Consider the following 24,174-nt stretch of genomic DNA (forward strand, 5'->3'; position numbering starts at 1 on the left):
CACAAAATCAACTTCTTCCCTCATTTATCCTCACTGAGCCACCCACTGTTACCTGGAATCCTGATTATTCCATTTAACTGCATTCTCAAAAAGCCATCGATTTCCTAACTGCCAAACCCACTATCCCTTCCTCATTCCCCTTCTTGATCCCCAAGCAGGGGCCAAACCGAGCTGGCTATTCCTTCCTGCCTGAACCTCAGCTCCCTGGACTCTGGGACACTGCCCTTTCTTGGTCCGCATTCCTTTCTGGTGCTCTGGTTCAGTCCATCTCTGCTCATCTTCTCTACTCCTTTGTTCATGCATCTCATTGCTCTCTCAAGGCTGCTACTATTCTTTCATACCACTGGTACTCTCTGCTTCTTGCCCCTTTACTATACATTGGGCACCCCCCAATGTATAATGTCCTCATTCCAGCCCCCTCTCAAGGATGCGCAGAAGTTGTACTCCCCACTGAAATCCTTCTCTGACGGTGCTCAGCCTCGCTCGTCCTCCTGCTCTCAACCTCTCTTGTCAACCTGCTCACGCGGCCCTTAAGCATGCACTGCACTGTCACAACTCTTATTTCTCACTCTCGTTAAACTTTCTATAGAAATAAACATTTCTCCAACAAATTATCATCTTGAGATAGTGACCTTTTTTTTTCTTTATGACCCCAAGAGGACTAAAAACAGTACCATGTGGCTATGAAAGTAAGAGTGATATTTAGCAGGAATTGTGTCCTCACGCAAATATTGAACCTGTTGTCAACGTAAGATCACATCACTGCCTTTATAGGGAAGTAATCTTTGTCACACAGATGGAAGAAACGGTCAGAATCCAAGTCCAAAGCAAGTAAAACTGTAAGCCTGCCTTCCGGAGCCAAAGGAGAAAATGAGAGGCCAGAGGATCCCTGAGTAAAGAGATACAGGATCATGATTTTGATACTGAACTTGATATTCAGCTTGGAAAGATTCCTTAGGAATAGCAACCTAGGTTAGATTGGGAGTGGGGGAGAGGTAAGAGTTGATACTTTGTAATTTATACATCCTTCCCCCCCCCCATCCCTTCCCTGATAATAAACAGATTGGGACACAAACCTAACAGCATTGTTTAAAAAGTCAAAGAGAAAGTGATCCCACTGTACCCAAGGGGAAACAAAGTATGTAAGTTTACTTTCTTGTAGTATTTGTGGGTGTAACAGTCGAGGTCACAAGACAGAAGTGCACAGGAGGGAAAAAACAAACAGAAACAGGAAGTCCTCCTACTCATGGTTTTTCAAACAATCTTTGTTGAATAATTTCGCTGTGTGGGCCAGCGTCTGTATGCCTCGCGCTGTGCCCATAGTAAAGGAGCTGACCATCTGGTGCTGTGATGGATATTCACGGTACAGTGAAATAGGGGAGGTGATGAAGGAATGAACAAGGTGCAACAACAGGCTAAGTGTCTGATCTAAACACACTAGAGAAGTCAGCAAAGGCTTCAAAGTGCCTTAATTATTGCTGATGCCGAGGAGTAGGCAGAGCCGATCATGATGGGCTCTGCTTGCTATGGCAGGAACTGTAAAGGGAGCTTTAAATAGTTTATCTCCACATATATTTATTAATGTCTATATATGCCAGGCACTGAGAATAAAATAGTGAACAAAGCAGACATGGAGCCCTCACAATCTGCTGTCTCGGAGAAAGACAGGCATAAATGTTGCATGAATATGTAATTATAAACTGTGGTAAGGGGTGGCTGGTTGGCTCAGTTGGTTAGAGCAGTGCTCATAGCACCCAGGTTGCCGGTTCGATTCCCACATGGGCCACTGAGCTGCGCCCTCCACAACTAGATTGAAAACAACGACTTGACTTGGAATTGAGCTGTGCCCTCCACAATTAGATTGAAAAAGAAAAAAGAAAAAACCAACTTGACTTGGAGCTGATGGGTCCTAGAAAAACACACTGTCCCCCAATATTCCCCAATAAAAATTTAAAAAAATTAAAAACAAAAAACTGTGGTAAGTGCCATAAAGGAAGAGTCTTTAATATGCTTTATCCAATTATGGGCAAATAAATAGCTGTCTTTCTCCAGTAACTTTCAGGATGCATTATGGATTTATGAAAGAGTTATATTATCTACAATCTACTTTTAAATACTTTATTGTAGGCAGTGTGACATATGCATACATTAGTTAGGGGCAATTAATTAACATTTCAAGTGTTGTTTCTTTTAAATATCACATTTTAAGAGCAGTTAGTTAGCCTTTGAAAAAACCCAATCGGGGAGTCCACACTCCAGCATACCCTATAACAGCCTCTAAATATTCTCTGAATCTGCATCAGAGATCTTACGCATTAGCCTAAGGGATACTAGAAATAATTTCCCACTGATGAAACAAGAAGAGTTCCAGACACATAGATTAGCTAAAAATCATACACTGGCACCCCCACAGGTGTAAGAATCAGCAAGTCCAACAGCTAACAGGCTTCACTGGCTCTCTGTGCTACCACTTACTGGTGGACTTTTGCACCTAATCCAACTTGGAAGTAACGGAACCCTGATATTAGAATAGAACATGGCTGGCTGAATCTGCCTGAGCAGCTCTTTCATGCAAGGTACTTGTCAAAGTGCCTAAAGGAAAGGGAACTGAAATTTCACCAAGCTTACAAAAACAAGTTCTACAACTATTTTGGTGCCTGCCTGCTAAGAAACACATACATCTGGGCCACAGACTGCAATCTGAGACCAGCTTTCACTATAACATCCCACAAGGTTAGCGGAGGTTATAAACAAACGAGCACCTATAGCTCTTAACTCGAATTGTCAGAAGTTCCCTGACAATTAAAAACTGCCCAATTGGGGGGTGGCCGGTTAGCTCAGTTGGTTAGAGCATGGTGGTCTTAACAACAAGGTTGCCGGTTCGATCCCCACATGTGCCACTGTGAGCTGCGCCCTCCACAACTAGAATGAAACAACTAGTTGACTTGGAGCTAATGGGTCCTGGAAAAACACACTTAAATAAATAAAAGTTTAAAAAAAAACCAAAAAACTGCCCAATTGGTTTAGGTCAGTTCAAAGCATATTTCTATGATCATTTCATTTCTATATACAGAACACTTTACATAACACAGTCACGTCCTAATTTTCAAAAAATAATTTAGTACAAAAACAACCTTAGAAAGCTAACTGCCCCTGAATGAGAAACAAAAGAACGGTGTTCTTTTTCTTTTTCTTAAGAATCAAAGGGAGAAACTTACCTAAGATGCAAGAGTTTGGGGAAAGACAAAGACTGGGAGGATCCAACTGTATGATCATACTGCGGTTCTGATCTAGGAAATAAGTACGTCTGTTAATGATTTAATCACAACATGAAAGTATCCTTTTCCCTGTATAGGAAAATGTTTGCCTCCAAAACAAACCCAAGAGCCTAACTGCATCTGCCCTTATTCAATTTGCCTTAAGTTATATGAAAGATAATTGATGAAAGACTTTTTGGTTTCTCTCAATCTTTTAATAAAAATCCTGCTTCACTCTTAAGAGATATAATCAAATCTTTAACGCATATACAGTATCAGAGGTTTCAATCCAACCCCTCCATGTAAGTTCCTCAACTATTCCCTTACCAGCCATACAAATCATTACCTTAGAGTAATCACAGGGAGAGGTGGCGATGAGAGGAGTTTCTTAAACTGGTGTGTACTTAGAACTTCCCCATCAAAGTTCACTTCCCACACCCTGGAGCCGGGGCGAGCACAGTATATTAGGGGTTGCTGGCCTGCAGAACACCTTCCAGGGAAGAAGCAAGCTCCATATTCTCCATCTCTTTCCTTGTTTCCAATTTTCCAAAATTTTTCTCTAACACCCAGAAAGGAAGAGGAAGCATGGTTACCTACAAAAAGGTCAAAAACAATGGCACTACCAATCAGCGTGGCCATAACCCCACCCACGATGTCCTCTATTATAGTAGCAGTGGACTAGAAAGAACAACAGAATGGAAAGGGCAAAACAGGGATCTAGCTCTGATTTGCCATTCACTATTTGTGTGACAGGAAGGAAACCACTTCACATCAGTTTATTACCCACAGAATGCGAGGCTCAGAATTCACATGAAGGCCCCTTTCAAAACTGAAAAATGAGTGCTACCAAACCATTTCATACATCTGTCACTCCTACTGATTGCTTCCCAAATCACCGTGTTCTTTGGCCACTCCATGGAAACCACTAATCTACCCCTCCAACCCTGTCTCCAAGCCACTCCCCTACCACAAACACCCAATAAACTTCTTACTCTTTCCTCAAAATGCTAAGTCCTTCTGGAACATTCTGTTCCCTTATGATTACATGAGCTAGATTGACAGCACACTGCCTGGGAACATGGAAGGTGTAATGATGAAGATGTCTCTTCCTAAAAACGCCTTTACTCAAAAAAGAAAAAAAAGAAAAAACTCCTTTACTCATTGTTCATGACTTAGCTCCATCATTCTTCCTCTGAGATTTCCCATAAGCTGAGTTGCATGCTTCCCATGCTATGTTTTCCTAGCACTTACCACATTACATATGGCAACTGTGCCCACTTAAACAGTAGATTATGACTATCTTCAAGACATAGGCCATTGCTTACTCTTTAGTTGAATTCCCAGTATATAGCACAGCATCTGGCCCCAGAAGGCACCCAATACGCAGTGCTCTATATACGCAAACTCCTACTGCAGAATAATCGAACATGCTCTTGAGTGTGAATTTACTATGTGACCTTATCTAATTCAATAAACACCCCTGTACTAATTTACTTCAGGAGTAAAACAGAACATCAGCTTTACTATGAGAACACGGATGTGAAAGTGCTTTGAAATGGGAGAAACAAGAAGTTATGGTTTTATGACTTATGTTCCTTATTTGAAAATAAAATATATTTCTTGCTTATTTTATATTCTCTGCGATGCTTAATGTAGTGCTAAGGATCCAGCGGCGTGCAATAAATGTTTGCTGAGTGGACAGTCAATTCACTTGAATGCTCATTAATCTTGTTTTCTATATTTTCAAACAACATGTGACAGGCACAAGGATAATTATTTCATATACATTATCTTCATTAATCCTGACAACTACCTCTTCATTCTGGAAGGGGAAACTGACATTTAGCAAGGTTAAAAAGTGGCAGAACCAGAACATGAAATCATAGGCCAGGCTCCATTATCCAGTGTTCTCTCCACTATATCATAGTTGTTTGTTTCTGTTTGTTCTAGTCCCTCCAGGGATCCACCTTTTTCATTAACAATACTGACAGAAAGTGGACAGTGGCTAGCAAAAGAAGCAAATCCATAGCTATCACTTCGGTTAGTTATTAGGAGTCTCAGTTTAAAAAAAAAAGGGAGTTTATTGGTAGGGAATATAGGTTGACACAAATAAAAATTTTTTAACATAAATGACCTTTTAAAATTATTATACTATCCGTGTCCCCCAAAACTGAATTCTAGCTTACAGAAAGTGGGCACTTCTAACACATGTTATTTTAGCAGCACGTTGTGTTATTTTCATAACCAACTATAGCGACAGCTCTGTGAAATGGATAAATAATGATTAGCAACTCTATTGCAGAGGGAAAAATAAACCTCCACTTATTTAGCTCTTAATTTTAAAAAGTCTTTCATATATACCACTTCACTAGACCCTCAAACAACCACAATGAGGTGTTAATTCAGTTCAGTTGTTCTGATCACTGTGTTAGAATTCCAGCCACATTTCTGAACTGGACTATTTGGTAAACTTGAAAACCTACAGATGAAGAATAGTTAAGAACTCTGTAAAACTAACAAATATTTCAGCACAACCTCAAGGGTGGAGTTAACGACCAAAAGTCTAATGTCAAAGGATGTAGTAGAGGTAACTGAGGTAACAGGAAAGGCACAGAATCAAGACATAAACGTTCTAGTCGCGCCTGCCTCTTCCCAGCTGTGTGATGTCAAGCAAGCTTTCTCACTCACCAGGCCTAAGCTTTCTAATCTACAAAAATGAAAGGGTGACACTAGATGACCTCCAGTTCCGTAAGTGTAACTTCATCTATAGTCTGAAATAAGTCAGAAGCAAGTACATCATCCTCCCTACTAATTCAATGTAACGGACCATTTGTGCCTCAATGCCTTGTCTCTCTGCTGTCCAGGTAGATTCTCTGATACCAGACACCTGCTACCTGCTATTATTGGCCTCCTTCCCAAGTGCCTTTCTCATCCCAAGAAAATAAAAACAAAGTACGTCTTCTCCTCATCCCTGACAGTCAACATACATTTCTTCAAACCTTTTGGAATAAACAGTCTCCTGCTTTCTAGAATAGCAGTTTTCTGAGATGCATGAACCTCTGGAAATAAAGACTTCCCAAGCCTGGATAGTTCTAAGGCAATCAATTTCCAAACTCTGATTTTCTATATGTACACTTTCCTAAATCACTCTGAGAACCCACCTACCTAATTAGCATGACATTTAAGGCTGTCACTCTCAGTGTGGTGCCAATTTACCAACTTGACCTCCCACAACTCCCCTACTCAAGCCAGGCTGGCAGGTCTTGGAATATGACTAGTTGTTTCTCACTTCTCCCCTGAAAGCTATTTCTTCCTGCTAGACTATCCCTGCCTACACCTCTTCCTCCAAATTTCACCTACCAAATATCCTCATCAAAACTACTGGCTAGTGGGTTCACAGGGATTCACTATACAACTCTCTCCTTTCGTGTATGCTCAAAATTCTCCCAAGAAATTTTTAAAAGAGGGAATGGCCTAAGGAATGGGGGGCTAGAGGAGAAGCCAGTGAAAATTTCCTTGCGGTGAGAAAGGCTGAGGAACTTGCAGTGAGAAAGGATGAGGAAATGAATATGTAACATTCATTTCAAGCTGATTCCTGTTCTGCTCTGGTATTTCACAGCTGAATACACTCCTTTGGCTCCACCCTTGAGATTTCAGTAGAATACTTGTCAGAATACAAGTATCTAGCTAGAACCACGCAGCTGTATGTACTACATAAAGTTCTTATTCTTCATCCAATTTTACCCTTTAGTAAAATTTTACCCTTTAGTAAAATTCCATTAAATACACAATAAATTTAAACAATAACAAATTCAATCAAGAAAGACTTCCCGATTCCCCACATTGAAAAGGCCTTTGTCTGGCCTTCCCCCATGGCAGTCAGACCATGCTTCACGCAGAGCTAACCGAGTATCTACCTTAGTCACCCACTAGCATCCACAGGCTCCTCTATCTCTTCTCTACTGTCTAACGTCAGCTTGCATATAGCTGGGTCCTTATTAATATCTGTATAAATGGAGTGACAGGCTTGGGCTAGATGATTTCTAAGTCCCTTCCATTCTAAAATTCTGTGTCTCTTATGAGTCATGGTTGGTCAATATACCTCTCAGTATCACACAAGAAGGATCGAGTAAGTGAAGAGATAAGTAATCTTCCATCCAAATAATCTAACTGGACAACACAGGAGTCAACTGTTGTTATTGTCTGAACAGGAAACATCACAAAGGTAGCAGCTGCCTAAAAGGGACATGCCAAGGAAAAAAAGTGGATCATTACATATACACATAATCTTCTCTTTACCTTTTAAATAAAAATACCTTGGATAGCAAAATAAAAATGTTTAATCCAAAATTTAATTTGCCTGTTAGGATATCAAAGTTGTGTGAAATAATTTGGTACACAACTGCAGAAGAGAATTCTTTGGGTTCTGTTTGTGATTATCTAATCTTAGAGGTTAGAATGAAAAGGATGAAGTTGTAGAATATGTAAGAGAATTTTTCACCTGTAGACAGTACTTCTCCCTTTAGGAAAAAGACAAATTAGGTCTATACTCTGTGTAGTGTTCCAACTGTATTTTGGATCAAAAATATATAAGGAATCAAGTGATAACTTTAATGCGTCATCTTGACCAAGCCAGAAGAATATTCTGATACGCTAATTAAAATAAAGTAATTTAGCCAGAGGCAGTTAGATCTCTTTTCTGCCAGGATCCTATATGGAAATAAGCCAATGAGAGACAAGTTCCCCGCTTCCATGTAATAGCCTTGGAGAAGAGGACTAGTATGGAGCTGGCTTCGTGACAGACTGGAGCGTTCTGTTAGGGTAACCTGAGACTCAACCCTTCTACTTCAACAATAACCTTGGAGGGAAGCCTGGGAACCTGAACAGCTGAGTGCAATCCAGAAGGTACCTTTAAGATTCCATTCACAGTAAGTTATATCCATCCTCAGAGAACATAGACCTAGACCCATGAGTTTCTTCTATGCTTGACAAAAATAGGAGCCTGGGCAATTGGTGCCATTTCCATGTTTGGCATTTTATTCACACAACTAATAAATAGGCATCTTTTCTTTCTTAATAGACTAATATTTAAAAATGCTTTATTAAAGTGAGCCATACAAGTGAATTATGGCGTATAACAAAGTGTAAATTACTGAAGCTAGCTCACAGAAGCCATTTTGCAACAGTATCAAGCTAGACCAGGCAGCTGTATGTACTACATACAAACAAGTCTCCTCAAAATTAATATTCTGGGCTCTAGATATGTCCCCCAAGAAATACAGTAGATAAAATTGTGTCCTTTAATTTAAATTCTGTGAGACAACACCTTTTATCTCACCCACATACACAAAGAACAGGACTGGTTCTCACCTTCGCTTGTTTAGAAGTGTTGAGCTTGACAGCAGAAACTTTCCCCAGGTGGTCACCTACAAAAACTCTAAGAATAGCTGTGTCCCAACAGAGAGCTGTAACTTTTCGGCCTTTGTGTTCTGAAGACACACAAATTCGTTCTGGTTTCCCACGACGCTCTTGATTTAATTCCCAAACAACTACAAGACCTTGACTGCAAGAATTGAGCCACAGAGGCAAATTTTTGACAATGGTGAAAACGGTACAATTTAACTGCAGCACAATTTCAACTGTATTAAATATACATGAAAACTTGTTCTTCAAAAAAGAGGAAGTATAAAATCAAGGTATTGATTTCCTTGCATTGGTTCACCAATCCAGTATAATAGAACTTAGATGTTCTAAATTATGTTACCTTTCTCTTTTAAGGCCATTAAAATGTTATTGCCGCATATTAGCATTTTCCACAAACACTAAGGTGACCAAACTGTCTATCCAGGTTTGCTGTGGACTGAGAGGTTTCCCAGGACACAGGACCGTCAGTGCTAAAACTGGGACAGTCCTAGGCAAATCGGGACAGCCGGTCACCCTAACAAACACAAAACTATGTTTGTCAATTTAAAATGCATTTGGAAAAGGTCAGATAGTTTTAAAACAGTTTCTCACCTGGTAGCTACAGCAACATAATCATCATCATGTAAACAACAGGCAACCTGAGAAATTGCACCTTCCTAGAGCACAAAAGGAAAAATTTCAGGCAGCTTCTCAAAAATGGTAGTTTTTTCCTGTTAAACCTCCAGCTTTACATTCTTCTTTTATTCCAAATGATTATTTATAATGGAGAAATCTGCACTTGTGAAAGGTACTCTAAATGGGATACAACAGGGCTACCCTTAACCTTACCTTGTGTGAAAGAAAAAGCCTATGCTTCCAGCCTTCTTTTTGAATGAGATTGAGACCTCCTCCTGAAGTGCCCAAAGCCAACCATTTCCGAGACACAGCTATGCTCGTGCACTGAAAACATGTAAATGGACAAGCATGAGATCACGATCACTGGCTCAAATAAGCTACCCACTTGCAATAAGTACCAAGCATCTGTACACCAGGTTCTTCCCCCACCCCACCCCACCCCCCAGCTGGACACCACATAATGGCACCTTTGCTCTCATTCTAGTATAGTGAAAATTACAGAAGAACATTTTGGCTTTACATTTTTAATTGAATCTCAAAATGGCTGAACAGGTTGAACTGTCTAAATAATTTTCCCTGAAATGGAATGGCTGTGTGCAATGTCAGAGAGGTAATGGATGGGGGGAGAGGGGGTTGTGTCACTGTGTGAGGGATATAAATGATAAATGTCTATCTAGTGCATTGCTTTGTGCACCTGAAACTAATAAAAAAAAGTTAATAGATAAATAAATAAATAATTTTTCCTGGGCAAAAGCCCACTAGTTACTAGACCATTCACCTTTTGTATAATTTGGCTTGGTCATTCCCATGCTGACCACCACGATGGAAGATCAAGTAAGTCTCCAGGGGATAAAACAACGACTTTAATCTTTTGCTCACTTACATCATTTCTAGTCTGTGTAATATTAACAGCACAAAACACCCATAGCTTTTAGAGCAAGTGAGACTGCGGAGGACACAGATGAAGGCCGCTACTATTACGTCTCCCCTACCCTCAGCCTGCTGATTCCTCTCCTGCTGCACCAGAGAGAGCAGCGGCCATGTTGTGCCCAACACCTTGGGGCAAAAATTGTGGGTTGGCTGACAAGACAGTCCCCCCCTCTTCAACCTTGCTGCTTCCACCATAGAAACTGAAAAACTTAAATATTCACTTACCGGTTTCTCTTGCAGCTAGGGGGAGCCATGTGACTCAAATCCAGTAGTAAGCCTAAGCCTGCTAGGGCTTCTTAGAAAGCTTTACCTTCCCAGATAAAAGGCAGAGTGTGAACAAAAGAAAGCCTTTGTCTTTGGACCCCTTTTTCTTGCTTGAGAGGCTAACGGAGACATCAAGATTGGAGCCAGGACACTTATCTTGCAACTCTGACTAAATGCCAATATATGGATGACGGTAAAACAGGAAAGGAAGAGAGCCTGGGTCCTCAGGGATATCACTGGGCCACTACACTAAACCCAGAAACACTATCCTCCAATGAGGTTCCAAATACCTTTACCGCTTAAGCTATTATTGATAAGGTATTCTGTAACTTGCAGCTAAAAAAATATCTAACTGATAATCGACCCTCATAACTGTAGTTCCTATTATTTGCCTTTTACTTCCTAGTCTCCCTTTGCTAAGAGGCTAGAATAGTGGTTTGGGTGGGAGCAAAAGTGTAAGAATGAAATTATTTTGAAATTGACTTTGTCACTTGTTCTTCACCATGTCATTCCTGAGTTTATCAAAAGAACTCAGGATTGGGGCCGGCCCGGTGGCTCAGGGGGTTAGAGCTCCATGCTCCTAACTCCGAAGGCTGCTGGTTCGATTCCCACATGGGCCAGTGGGCTCTCAACCACAAGGTTGCCAGTTCAATTCCTTGACTCCCGCAAGGGATGGTGGCCTCTGCCCCCTGCAACTAAGATTGAACACGGCATCTTGAGCTGAGCTGCCTCCCGAATGGCCCAGTAGGTTGGAGCGCGGGCTCCCAACCACAAGATTGCCAGTTCGATTCTTTGACTCCCGCAAGGGATGGTGGGCAGCGCCCCCTGCAACTAAGATTGAACACGGCACCTTGAGCTGAGCTCCCGGATGGCTCAGTTGGTTGGAGCGCGTCCTCTCAACCACAAGGTTGCCGGTTCGACTCCCGCAAGGGATGGTGGGCTGTGCCCCCTGCAACTAGAAAACGGCAACTGGACCTGGAGCTGAGCTGTGCCCTCCACAACTGAGATTGAAAGGACAACAACTTGAAGCTGAACGGCACCCTCCACAACTAAGATTGAAAGGACAACAACTTGACTTGGAAAAAAGTCCTGGAAGTACACACTGTTCCCCAATAAAGTCCTGTTCCCCTTCCCCAATAAAAAAAATCTGAAAAAAAAGAAAAGAAAAAAAAAAAGCCTCATTTTAAAAAGAAAAAAAAAAAAGAACTCGGGATTTAAAGGAAGCACATTACTTCTTCTCACTGAGCTCATTAATGACTTTTGCTTTGTTCCCTATAATGAAGGGTATATCAAACTCCTTGTTTTGGAATAAACGTATTATAACAGCAGTGGTTCATGTTGCTCAAAATGCAATGGGTATACTCACTGTACTATTTTATTTTCAATCAAATACATTACTTTCTAAGAGAAGACAGTAAGATTACTGAGATGAAAAAAATTCAGCAATCAATATCATGGTTTCCAAGGATGGGAAAGAATTCAAATGACAGCTCAAAAAATAAATCAAGAAAGAGCTATGAACATGCTACTTCTATGTAAGGCATTACTATCACAGGTAAGAATACTCAAGATTCCATAAAACAAAGAACTAGCGGGCAGGGGGCACATGTAACAAAGAGCACAGAAATATATGAACATGAAAATGAAAATGGCACAAAGATCAAGAAACTCACCTTTAGACGACTGGAGTCCAGCCTCAGCGCTGAAAGTAATGGATCCACAGACTCAAACTCTGCAAGAACATGGCTATAGGACTCCGGTATCACTGGCACAAAAGTCATTTAGCCAGAAAGTTGAAACTACGTTGAGTGAGTTACCGTACTCCTGAATAAAACCTGCAAAAATATAATTTAAGAAGCTCACCAGTGGGCCGGCCCAGTGGTTCAGGTGGTTGGAGCACCGTGCTCCTAACGCCGAGGTCGCTGGTTCAATTCCCACATGGGCCAGTGAGCTGCACCCTCTACAGCTAAGATTGTGAACAACAGCTCTCCCTGGAGCTGGGCTGCGGTGAGCAGCCTGAGGTTGGTGTGAGCTGCTGAGGGCTGCTGAATGCCGCCGTGAGCGGCCAGTGACCAGTGTGAGGGCCAGCAGGCAGTATGAGCAGTGAGCTGCTGACTGCGACCGACTGCCTCAGCTGGGGGAGCGCAAGGCTCATAGTATCAGCATGGGCCAGGGAGCTGTGTCCTACACAGCTAGACTGAGAAACGGCTTGAACTGGAGTGTGGGGGGAAGGAGGCAGAAGAAAGGGGGGTGAGCTCACCACTCATTCAGCATGCATTTAATGAACGTGTGGAGAACAGAGGGAAACATGAGAAAGGCACAAGGACCCTTACTCTGGAGGTGCTTAGCATGTAGGTGGAAAGAAAACACACACAGAGATATTTTATGCATCCATCAGCTTGTCCTGCAGCATTCCCTGACTCCACACCTCCCAGAGCATCAAGCCCAGATTCCTGAGGCCCTCCATGCTACCCCACTCTAACAGTGTGAGTGGGTAGAATGGACACTGTATGATTTCCGAGGGAAATTGGTCAAGCTCCTCTATGGTAAAATAGCAACCCCAGCTGCATTTCTTTAAGTTGTAAACCTTCTGTCTTTAAGTCTCTCACTAAAGGGCAATTTTCCGTCAAGGCCTCTAACTACAAACCATTATCAGTAAATTCAATGGTTATCAGCCAACAATTTAATAGTGGTTAACAAGATTAGACCTCTGGATCTCTTTCTCCAGCCTATCAGGGGCTCAGTAAGTATCAGTGGAATGACTGAATGCATCTACTAGTAAGTAGTAACTGAGAAGGTGTAGAGAAGTAGAGCAAGAGGCATATGAGCTTCAATAAAATACCCAATGAGGACTACATAATTTAACACAAGAATTCTTAACTGTCCAACAACTGTGTACATTTTGGGCAAATTGCACTAATTTTCAAAAAAACATAAAAAGAAAAAAAAAATTAGGAAAATTCTACCCATGGATTTTAACTTTTCTCAATCCTTTGTTACCTGCCAAATTAACAATAAAAAAGCAAATACTACAAAAAATTCAGAAACAACTATAATTTTTCAAGTGTTTATACTTTGCGCTTTGATATTTTTTCCAGAAATACGTGTATTTACCCACTTGTTTTACACAACAAATATTTACACAACAAATATGTACCTAGCACCAACTATGTGCCAGGCATTGTTCTAGCTCCCAGAGATACGAAAGAAGACAAAACAAAGTCCTAACGCTCCATGGAGCATACTTTCTAATGACAAGCTACATATAAGCTTAATATTTTTTTATTGCATACACATAGTATAGTCATATTCTTTAGTAATAAGTATCTAGTATCTGCTAGTAATATTGTTCTTAATATTGCTTGACCTCTGCAAGAAGTGTTCTGAAAAAAAGAATCTTTAGTAGTCCTATACAGGCTTACCTCAAAGATATTGCAGGTTTGGTTCTAGACCACAACAATAAAGCGAGTATCGTAATAAATCAAGTTGTAATCTTTTTGCTGGTGGAAGATCTTGCCTTCAATTTGTAAAAAGGGCAACATCTGTGAAGCATAATAAAGTGAAGCACAATAAAGCAAGGCATGCATCGTACTCAAAATATTTGAGAATTCCTGACCTAAGAAAAAAAATCTCTTTCTTCTCAATATTGAGAACCTAGTAAAATATGAGGCATAACGGTGGGAACAGGACAAAATTATTCCAGAAATCAGTCACTTTAAAATCAAACAGGGGAAAAAAAGGACAAATAACACACATACACACACCCCTCACAAGGAAAACATAAGCAAAGTGCTATGTTGGATCTTAAAGGACAGAGAGATCACATTGAGTTAAAAGGAACCATAGAAAACTTCCTAAGGGACGCAGCACTGGAGCTGAGGACGCTTTTATCAGAAGGAAAGGGTAAGGGTAACAGGTAGGCCGGCAATAAGCAAAGATAGATAGAGGATTTATTTGGAGAATACATGTTTGGTCTTTGCTTGAAACACGGGATTCAAGCAATGGAATCATGAAAGATAAAGCTGGACTAGTAATTCGGGCACAAGTTACAAAACACTTTGAATCTTAAACTAAAGAACCTGAGAAAATTTTAATTTGGTAGGCAACAGAAAGGTATCGAAGGAGTTGGTGTTGGTGATCAAATAATTTCTGTGAAGTCCTGTGGGCAGATACTTGACAACAAGGGTGGGCAGAAAGGAAGTAAAGATAAGGCCTTTCAATTACTAAAATCTGCTGGAAAGGAGAAAATCTCTCTTGACTTTCTGACCAGGGGAGACTCAAACAGATTTGTAGATAGTAGATAAAAGAAAAGTCTTTAAAACTCTTTTTAAGGGTTTTCACGGGTTGAAGATATAAGATAAAAACAACAGTACAAGATCCTAAAGAAGATAGAAAAGAATGACATCAAGACCCCAATATCTACGTATGTCTTCTACTTGTGATCTTAATCTCTGAGGCGGATAGCCATTTGGCCTTGACCTCAGTGAAGAGAGAATGGATGTCCTGGAAGTTATGATTTAATGGCGTGGAAAAAAAACCTGGCTAGTTCTTATTTTTCTAAAAAGGATTTAATGGAGATGAAAGTGGAAAAGAAACAGTATAAGCAATGTCAGTTCTCACGAGAAGTTGCTGCGCGATAGTATTAAGCCAACTCCAAATTTAGACTTTGCTTTGTGCTTATTCTCTCCTGAACTGACTGACTACTCCTTTCCCTCCACATCTACTTATCCAAATCCACCCAGCCTTCCAAGCCCAATATAAGTCCCACTTCGCAGAATTCTCAAGGTGGAAGACTCACAGGTAATGAATTCAGTGCAAATATCCACCTAATTCAGAAATTAGTTTTGCCGTGGAACCCTGAACATTCTCAGCAATGGAAAGGAAGTGCGTCCTCTCATGAAGCTGCCTGCTCCACTCCACTCCTCTCCACAGCTCTCACTGTTACAAGGTCCTTTTTAATATTGGGCTGAAACCTGACCATTGAGAACTTTTACTAAGTATTCCTAATTGTGGATTCTACAGTTTAAGGGAATAAATTTACTCCTCTAAAACAACATTTCAGTATTTGAAAAGTGTTATCTGGTCTTCTAAAAATGTAACATTCCCAGTTCTTCGACCATTCCTGACTGAACAATTTCTCTGTTCTGGTCAACCTTCTACACAGGTGCTTTAGTTTACCTGAAAATTTGTTGCCTAGAACTGAACATGATACTCCTTAAGTAGTTGGATAACACAGAATAGAGTAGAAACACTAATCTCCTTGATCTGAACACTAAGTTTCAATATTACTACTTAAAACAGCATCAGATGTGTTTTTAAAGTAGTCACGTCACACTTTTGATTCAACAGAGCAAGTGGTCAACTAAAACCCAAAGAAATTTTCACATAAAATGAATGAGTACAATCTTCCTTGCTAGTACCTACTGTGTTTCCCCGAAAATAAGACTGGCTCTTATATTAAGTTGTGCTCTTATATTAAGACGCATTAGGGCTTCTGTTCAGGGGATGTCATCCTAAAAAATCATGCTAGGGCTTATTTTCCGGTTAGGTATTATTTTCGGGGAAACACAGTAGATACAGCAGAATTGAGCTCAAAGTAAAAGCTACTGTTAATCAAATATGACAATGGATATAAAAAGTACCTAGAAATTTAAAGGCTCTGTACAAACAGAATGTTGATCATTGTTGAAGTTGGGTTATGTATACTGAGGTTTCATTATATTATCCAGTCTACTTCCGTCTGACATTTTCCAGAACAAGATTTTTTTCAGTATGTACTTTTAAAAAAACTCTGTACAAACCTTCAACAGCTACCCTTCTTACATAATCTATAATCTCATTCCAGTTTCCCAGACTTATCTCCCACCTCCTCTCTCCTACTCTCCAACTACTATATTGAGTCATCTCTTGTTCGTCTTTCACTCTCTGAACTTTGTGCCTCTATACTTTTCTATATGGTGCTTCTTTAATCTTCCTCCATCTAACAAAACTCTATCTTCCTGCACATCTAAGTTTAAACATTCTGTTAAATCTGTCACACCTCCAGCCTAGCAAAAAACTAAGCAAACAGAAGACGGCTATACATGCTTACAAAGCCAATGAAACAAATTTTTGAGGGGTTGGCTTGCCCAACGTCACAGAGCTCTTAAAAGGTAAGGCTAAGACTAGCATCCACTTTTTCTGAGTCCAAATCTAATCATCTTTCCATTTCCCTGCAATAATTGATGGTAACACAACCGAATAGTAGGTCAAAAAGCTTTTTCTCAAAACTACTCATTTTACTAATGGAGCAGTGTTTGCTGCTCACACAAAATGCAAATTACAGCATTCTTTCCCCCACTAGATGCATGGAAGGAAGAAGGGGCAACGAGAGAGAAGAAAGGAAGCAAAAATTAAAGTTATTAAGCGAAGGGGAAGTAGGAGATTCCCCCCATTTCCACAATTGGATCTTACTACCCAAGAAGTACTAATCAGAGAACTCTCCACCTCCGACAGAGAAATGGCAGCTCCCTCATTCATGCGTTCAACATGCCTTGTGTGCACCGCTGGAGACACTCCATGCCTACAAGAATCTCCTTGCCTAGCTGAACTACTAACTTTTTAACAGCTAACCTTGAATACTGTATTCGGAGTTCTTGAGGAGAGGAGCCTCGGTAACCAAATAATTAAAGTCAGGTTCAAAGACTAGCAGCCCGTAGCTCTCAGCCCCGCCCCACCACCTCCACGCCGGTAACCCCCAATTTTCAGTAGGACAGTCCCTCACCGCAGGGCGCCGGGATACTCACCTAGTACCTAGAGCTGCACCGAAGCTTGTCTCCCCTCTCGCTCCTCCCCTCCCTGGTTTACGTCATCCCGGAGCGCCAGGGACGCCGAGACAACGCGGTTAACGGTACTTCCTCGTCACGTGACGAGTTACGCCCCTGCTTGCGCTTAGTCCCTCCCCCTCACGCCGCGGTTGCAATTACGCTCTCTGCGGCCTGCAGTTAGCCGGCCTGTGCTGGCCGAAGACGCAACGCCGACCGAGACCGGAGGAGCTCTATGCCAAAAGGGTGAGCCAGCCAGGATCCCGGAAACCTTCACCGCTTGAAGCCGGCGAGAGGAAAGGAAACAGGCGGGAACCCGCGGGGAAGGGAGGGAACTAGCGGAAGGTGTCATGGCGGCCGCGTCCTGCGGTCACGTGCTCCGCAGGCCCGCCTTAGTGCTTCCGGTCACGTGCCCTCAGAGTCCTCGCAGCCAGCGATGGAGGCGAGACCCCCCAGTAACAGAGGCGGCGGCGGTGACGGCGGCGGCTCCTGGGTTTCAGCCTCTTCCCGGCTGCGTCTCTAAGAAGCGTAGCGGAATTCGACCTCACTCAACCCACTTACTTACTCCCTCCCCAGGGCCGTAGCTCCCACCTGGTAAGTTTAGACCGGAGAATGGGGGTGGGTGGGTGGGTGAATTGCTGACAGGCCCAGGAGCCACAGGACGGCTTGGATTCTGCCCCTTTTTCCTGTGTCCCTGTCGTCGTCCCCACAACTCTCAAGTCTGCCTTCTCGGTAGCCCGTTATTATCGTGAAGCGGGGACGAGGCGACCCGTAATTACTTGCCTGTAAGAAGCCTACCCCTCTACTGGGAGGAGGGACTGGAAGATTTACCCAAACCCGGGATCAGACTTGGCTCATGAGAATGAAGGACGTGGAGGCCTCTCCCTAGCGAGGAGCCCTTCCGTTAGGAAATGCGCTATTGAGTCTTTCGGTTTCTGTAAGACCAAAGCTTTCCCGTCAGTGTCCACAAACCTTTTGCTTCACCTGTCAATTCTACGTTTCTTAAAACCTTAACATGTGTGCCGATCCACACCGCACCCCTTCCCCCAGTTTTGGTCTATGCCCAGTTGAATCATCTTAAAATTGACCACCAACACATGGAAATGTATAATTACTGCTTTATAAATGCCCGACGTTCTCAGAAGCTAAATTGACTGAGGTGTATCTGATTGACTCCTAAACACCGATTTTAGGTTCTGTATAGTGGGGAAGGGAAGGGAAATAAAAACTTAACCTTTTGCCCATCACGAGACCCAATTTTAAAACATACAAAAACTAAGTGATTTGAAATATACCTTGCAGTAAGTATTGACTCCATAAAGGAGTGGAACAATTCCTCCCCATGAATACTTACCATGAATTCTCCCAATATATAAAGCAAAGTCAAAACTAGAACAAATGAGATGGAGAGGTCACACCAGAAGGGAAAATAATCTCTAGTACCAGGCCTATGGCTTACAGAAGGACTGGGCTCTAGAGAGAACTTTGTGCTTTTTAGCAGACCTAAATCCTTCATTTGGAAAGAAGGGAGAGAGAATTTGGGGCCATTAAACCTGTTCTGCTACCCTCACTTAACCAGCAGTGCAGCAGCAGATTGATAGGTTTGAGTCTCTCCTAGATGATATTAAATACATACGGTAGTGCTAATGTAAAAAAAAAAATAATCCACACAAATGCAGAGGGGACTGTTTAAAAATATTAGGAAGATTGATGTCAAAAAGAGAGGAATCAGTTAAAAGTAATGATCAGCTCCAGTCAATTAGGACTGCTTCCTGTATGCACTAACCTCAAGGCTTATATCTTCTCCCTGCTGGTCTCTAAAAGGTGGAAAACCTTTTGGTCCTGCTTTTCTGTGCTGCTGGTTTTTTCCCCCTACTATCAGAACACTGTCTAGTGTACCTTGCGCTTTCCTGGCATTTTGACCACTATTTCTCCCTCATGGATACTGCTGCAAGAGGTGTCTTTGTGCCTTTCCTCTTTTCTCTCTCGTCTTCAGTGTGGTGATGTCAGGCGTTAAGCAGCCCCTCCTTTCCCCATTTTGATTGCCAACTGATTACTCCTCTCTGGATTTTAGTATTGTTCTCTTGTTAGCGTGCAGTATTTATTAGTGAATATGAGTATGCATTGCCCTCTGTCTTGCTTCTGTGTGACATTTTCCTCTTTGCTTTCTCTGCACTGCTGTGAGATGAAAAAGTGCTTGGTCTGAAAATTGCTATATTAGTTATTCCTCCTTAGTATTTTCCTTGTGTGTGTAACTATCCTTAAAACAGTGCATTTTGGTCACTCTTTACATGTTTTCAATGTCTTGTTCCCTGTAATGCTGAATTGTTAAAAATTTTTTTGATTGCCTAATGGCGAGCAGCATTCCAAATCTCCATTTTGTATGCTGGCAGATAACAGCAGCTCTTGTTCTAGAGAGTGATAAGGGTTTATATTTCACTTGTTGTCTTTCTTTCTGCACATTTACCTTTACACATTGGAAAAGGGGATGTAAGTAATGGGAATGCAGAGATGTGGTAATTTAAAGGTTTTTGCTGGATAGTTTCAAATTCTTCCTGTCTCTGTTTCCTTAGAAGCCAGTTATTGGAATCTGTGAGGAATGGTCCTCTGATCTGTAAGTAGAGTTCTAGTGCTTCCTGGAGTTTAGTCACAGATGTGTGTGCAAAGTTTTCTTGTGTCTTACTTACCAAAATAGTATTCTTTTAGCAACAGAGATCTCAAGCAGATGTCACAGATATTCGTTGGACTCTTCCTGTACACCAAAATACACTGCTCGTGCTGTATTGCAGTGAACACAGTACATTGCAGCTTCTGCCCTTTATGAAGCTTGCAGTCAATCTGTTTCCCCGAAAATAAGACCTAGCCAGACAATCAGCTCTGATGCATCTTTTGGAGCAAAAATTATAGTAAAATAAGACTGGGTCTTAAATAATATATAATATATATAATATAATACCAGGTCTCATATTAATTTTTGCTCCAAAAGATGCATTAGAGCTGATTGTCCAGCTAGGTCTTATTTTCGGGGAAACACGGTATTGGGGAAACAGACATTAAAAGAATTACTTTAAAAATTAATTACTGTTGTGGTAAGTGCCATAAAGAGAAGAATAGGAGACCTTGCCTAGTAACTTGGAACTTAGAGTAGACCAAAAAAACAAGTGAAAGTAATGAGATGGAAGGAGAATGTGCAGAGGCTCAGAGCAAGTCATATACATTTAGCTTCAAGCAAATAAATATTTAACAGCAAATGAATTAATGCCTTTACCAGAGGATCTTGCTATTTCAAGAAGTCTTGTGGCAGATTATTTCATAAAGTAAATCTTTTAAGTAAAGCCAGACCTTCATCAAGCCATTTGTTTAAATGTAACTGCACCCATACTTTTTGTCAACAAAATATTCTGTGAATCTTACAGCGGTCTGCTGGGAAGAAGTAAAACTAAAAGAGCATTCAAACCATCTGTAATCCTGTTACTATAGGTAACTACCATTAGAGGTATATCCCTCCAGTCACATATATTTTCATAGTAGCGTGGTGGAATTCCAAGGTGAGACTGACCCAGATTCAAACCCAGTTCTGCTACTTCTTGATGCATTTGGAAAGCATCTTGATTTCTCAGAACCAGTTTCCTTTATCTGCAGAATGGAGCTAATAGAACCTACCTCAGGATTGTTAACAGGGAACTGAATGAGATAATGCCTATAAAGAACTTAGTCCAATGCCTGGCACGTATTAAGAATTAAATAAATTTTAGAGTTTTTAAAAATTAAGAGTGGAATCAAACTCCATGGTTTTTTGTTTGTTTGTTTTGGGGTTGTTTTGTTGTTTGTTTTTTGCTAGAACAGTGGTTTTCAGACTTTATAAGGGGCACTAACCCTGTAATCAAAATCTTAGGAGGACTGCAAATAAACCAATTAAAAAATAGTATGATATATTAAGAATTTTAATCCTCTATTATATGTGATATATAGATATCAAAACTATGAGGATTGTAAAACAATGTGGGGAAATATTTCCAATGGCAAGTGAAGAACAAGAATTAACTTGGATGTACTTCAACATTACGTTTGTAAGGTGGGTACAGATAAACACAATTTAAAATTAAAGAAATGGATGTTAAGGTTTTGTGGGCTTATGGAATTTTTAAAATCTCTTTTTGTTACTGAGCTTATTAGGCTCCATCCCAACATTTACAAATGCCCACATAACATATTATAAACTATCTCCACCTGCATGACTCACCAGCACCTCACGCTCATCATGTCCACAACTGAATTCCTTGTTTTCACTTTCAAACCTGTTCTTCTTTCTTCTTTATTTCTGTAAATGGCACCACCATACTCATGTCTATAAGTGAGGTATGAACAAGCAGCTGTGATACTTCTTTCAGCCAGTACAATGTCTATTCATCCTGCTCCCTCAGTATTCCTCCTGTCCCTTCCTGTCCATTCTCACTGCCACCAGCCTGGTTCAGACCCTTTGTGGTCCCTTTTCAGTATCATTTTGCCCACAGATTAATTTCCTAGAATACAAAGCACATCCCTGTCGAAGTCTTCAGAGGTGTTCAGTTGTCTGCCACATAGGATGGTGTTCTCCACTATCTGCCTCCCTGCTAACCACCCAGCTTTATAGCCCACTGATCCCCATGATGAGCTTCTTGCTACATCCAGAGCAGGCTGCTTACCATTCCTAGAGAGTCACAAGCCTTGGCCCCAAACCACTCCCTTTGCCTGTTTCCCTTTCTCTGTTAAAATCGTCATTCAAGACCCAATTCATAACTAACATGTATAAAAAAGAATAAACTACTGATACATGTACTATATGGTGAATTTCAAAAAAACAGGTAGATTAAGCAAAAAGCTGGAGACAAAAGAAGAAGAATACATGATTCCGTTTATATGAAATCCTGGAACAGACAATAACTAATCTGTGATAATAGAAATCAGAAAGTAGTTGCTGGAGGGTAAGAGGAAGAGACTAGACCAGAAAGGAACATGAGGGAATTTTCAGAGGTCATGGAAATGTTATCTGTCTTGTTTGGGGTAATAGTACCTGGGTGTATACAATTATCAAAATGGATTGACTAGAACAGCTCAGACCTGTGCATTTTGTTGGTTTGTTGATTATACCTAAATTTTTAATTGCCCCCTCCCCCCCAAAAAAAAAAAATCTATGACAAACCTTTGACAAAACCTCCTGTGTGAAGAAATTTACTGAGTCCTAATTCAGAACACTTTTTGTCTTCCTTTTGGGACTTCACAATCTCTAATTTGTATATACTAACACACACACACACACACACTTTGCTCACTAGCCTGAAAGCCCTTTCAAAGCAGAATCAAAATTGACAGATATTTGTCTTTGGATAACCCCTAGGCTCCTTGGCTCGGTACACATTTATTGAATAAATGCGTTGGCACTGATCCTTTTCAATCTTTGGGTAGCGTAGCCTGTACGGAGACCTATAAACGGAAAGGTCTGGCTACTCAAAATTCAAGTAATCAACGTCAGAGAAATTAAGATTTCAACTCTTTTTTTTTAACTTGTAATTTTTATTTCTAAATCACTGCTTGAGTAAGTAAGAAGTACTAGCTTTTTAATCCAGTGCTATTTTTCATTAATGCTAAGAGGTGATGATTTAAGAAGTAATTACTTTTTATTTTTCAGAGATCTTTATACAAGAATTGCTGGTTTCTATTATTTTTAATGTCTGCAACTCTTCCTCATGCTTACTTTCCTATCATGCCCATATAGAAGTTCTCCTCAATATGAATAACTAATGACAGATCCAATATTTCACTGTTCCCAGAAATGGCTTATGTGTGGCATTTGTGCTGCCACTTTCCCCTCCCAGCCCAGGGCAGACATTACCATCAGTCATGGCATCTGTCCTATTGAGCCCAGACTGCCTCAGAGTCCTTTTCGGCCTCATATTCCAGACAAGCCACACACAAGCCTCTGGCATTTGGGTTGGACATTTAAGATTCCCAGGAGCGGGGAGAGGAGGCTCCAGGCCATTTTCTAGGTAACAAATTAGCCATATACAAATGACTTAGGCTAAGATGTGGAGAACAGTTAGACATTTGATTGTTAAAAGACAGGGGAAATAGCATCTGAAGTGTTAAGTATTCTCTCAATTTTGGGATGTCACACCTACAGCTGTGGCAACAGAGGGGAAGGGCCCTCTAAGCTATTTAGCAGCTTTGGGGAGCAGCAGCTCAGGCCTCTCAGGCAAGGTAACAGCCAGCCAGAGACCAGTCCTGGGCCCTGTATTGCAGGCTTGGGAACAAGATGGAGGAGCCAGACAAGCTGTTCCAGAGCATAACTTGCCCAGCCTCTCTAGGATCCGCTCAACAGACTGGGAGAGGCACCCGAGGAGCCTCCAAAGGAATTCAAACTATGGAAGTCAAACTGTGTACCACCTCCGGAGACCTACGCTACTGAGAAGAAACTTCCCTGCCAGCACAATATGGCAAGAAAATGGTCTAACACAGTACTGCACTGGTGATGATGCCCCAGGGAATAAGATAAGAAAGCGAGGCTTCTCCTGGAAGGGGAGGAGAGGGTAGGATCAGTCAGATGCTACCAGAAGATGAACATACTTCTGATAGGCACAAAGGAGAACCAAGAGAAGAAAAAGTACCAAAAAATGGGAATTTTTGGACTGCAAAACTTACTGGAATGGGTTTTTTGGCAGATAAAGATGATACTGTAAATTACTATGAAACAGCGTCTCCATGAAAATAAATACATGTTAATTAACTATTGCTGCAAGAACTTTCCACTGTGGAATTCATTTTTCATTTAAAACTTGTATGTATTTAAAACTCAAGTGGTGACTTGTAATTGTGAAATTGACAAAACTTGGAAGTATTCTTGC

At 41.1% G+C, this 24,174-nt stretch overlaps 2 protein-coding genes across 8 annotated transcripts in view; one reads left to right on the forward strand and one right to left on the reverse strand.

The window, feature by feature from the left end:
* Positions 1 to 17,647, reverse strand: part of HPS5 (HPS5 biogenesis of lysosomal organelles complex 2 subunit 2) — a 38,712-nt gene extending 21,065 nt beyond the window's left edge. The window contains exons 1-9 of one of the 4 annotated variants that reach the window (XM_019714945.3): positions 17,276 to 17,620; positions 13,913 to 14,032; positions 12,164 to 12,325; positions 9,510 to 9,620; positions 9,273 to 9,337; positions 8,628 to 8,820; positions 7,360 to 7,493; positions 3,604 to 3,816; positions 3,219 to 3,290 (exon numbers count right to left, since the gene is read on the reverse strand). In XM_019714945.3, coding sequence (XP_019570504.3) covers positions 3,219 to 3,290; positions 3,604 to 3,816; positions 7,360 to 7,493; positions 8,628 to 8,820; positions 9,273 to 9,337; positions 9,510 to 9,620; positions 12,164 to 12,271 — 896 coding nt within the window. In that variant the 5' untranslated portion in view covers positions 12,272 to 12,325; positions 13,913 to 14,032; positions 17,276 to 17,620. The other 3 variants (XM_074336104.2, XM_019714946.3, XM_074336106.2) reach the window with 3 other exon arrangements.
* A 13-nt stretch (positions 17,648 to 17,660) lies between these two features.
* The window catches only part of GTF2H1 (general transcription factor IIH subunit 1), a 31,648-nt gene continuing 25,134 nt past the window's right edge, over positions 17,661 to 24,174 (forward strand). Inside the window, exons 1-3 of one of the 4 annotated variants that reach the window (XM_074336107.2) lie at positions 17,661 to 17,887; positions 19,867 to 19,907; positions 21,266 to 21,368. The gene's annotated coding sequence lies outside the window, so the exon portion shown is untranslated. The remainder of the gene's footprint in view (positions 17,888 to 19,866; positions 19,908 to 21,265; positions 21,369 to 24,174) is intronic. The other 3 variants (XM_074336110.2, XM_074336109.2, XM_074336108.2) reach the window with 3 other exon arrangements.

This window comes from Rhinolophus sinicus, chromosome 14 (assembly GCF_057876585.1).
Source record: "Rhinolophus sinicus isolate RSI-liver-muscle chromosome 14, RSI-T2T, whole genome shotgun sequence".
In the NCBI taxonomy this organism is placed as follows: Eukaryota; Metazoa; Chordata; class Mammalia; order Chiroptera; family Rhinolophidae; genus Rhinolophus; species Rhinolophus sinicus.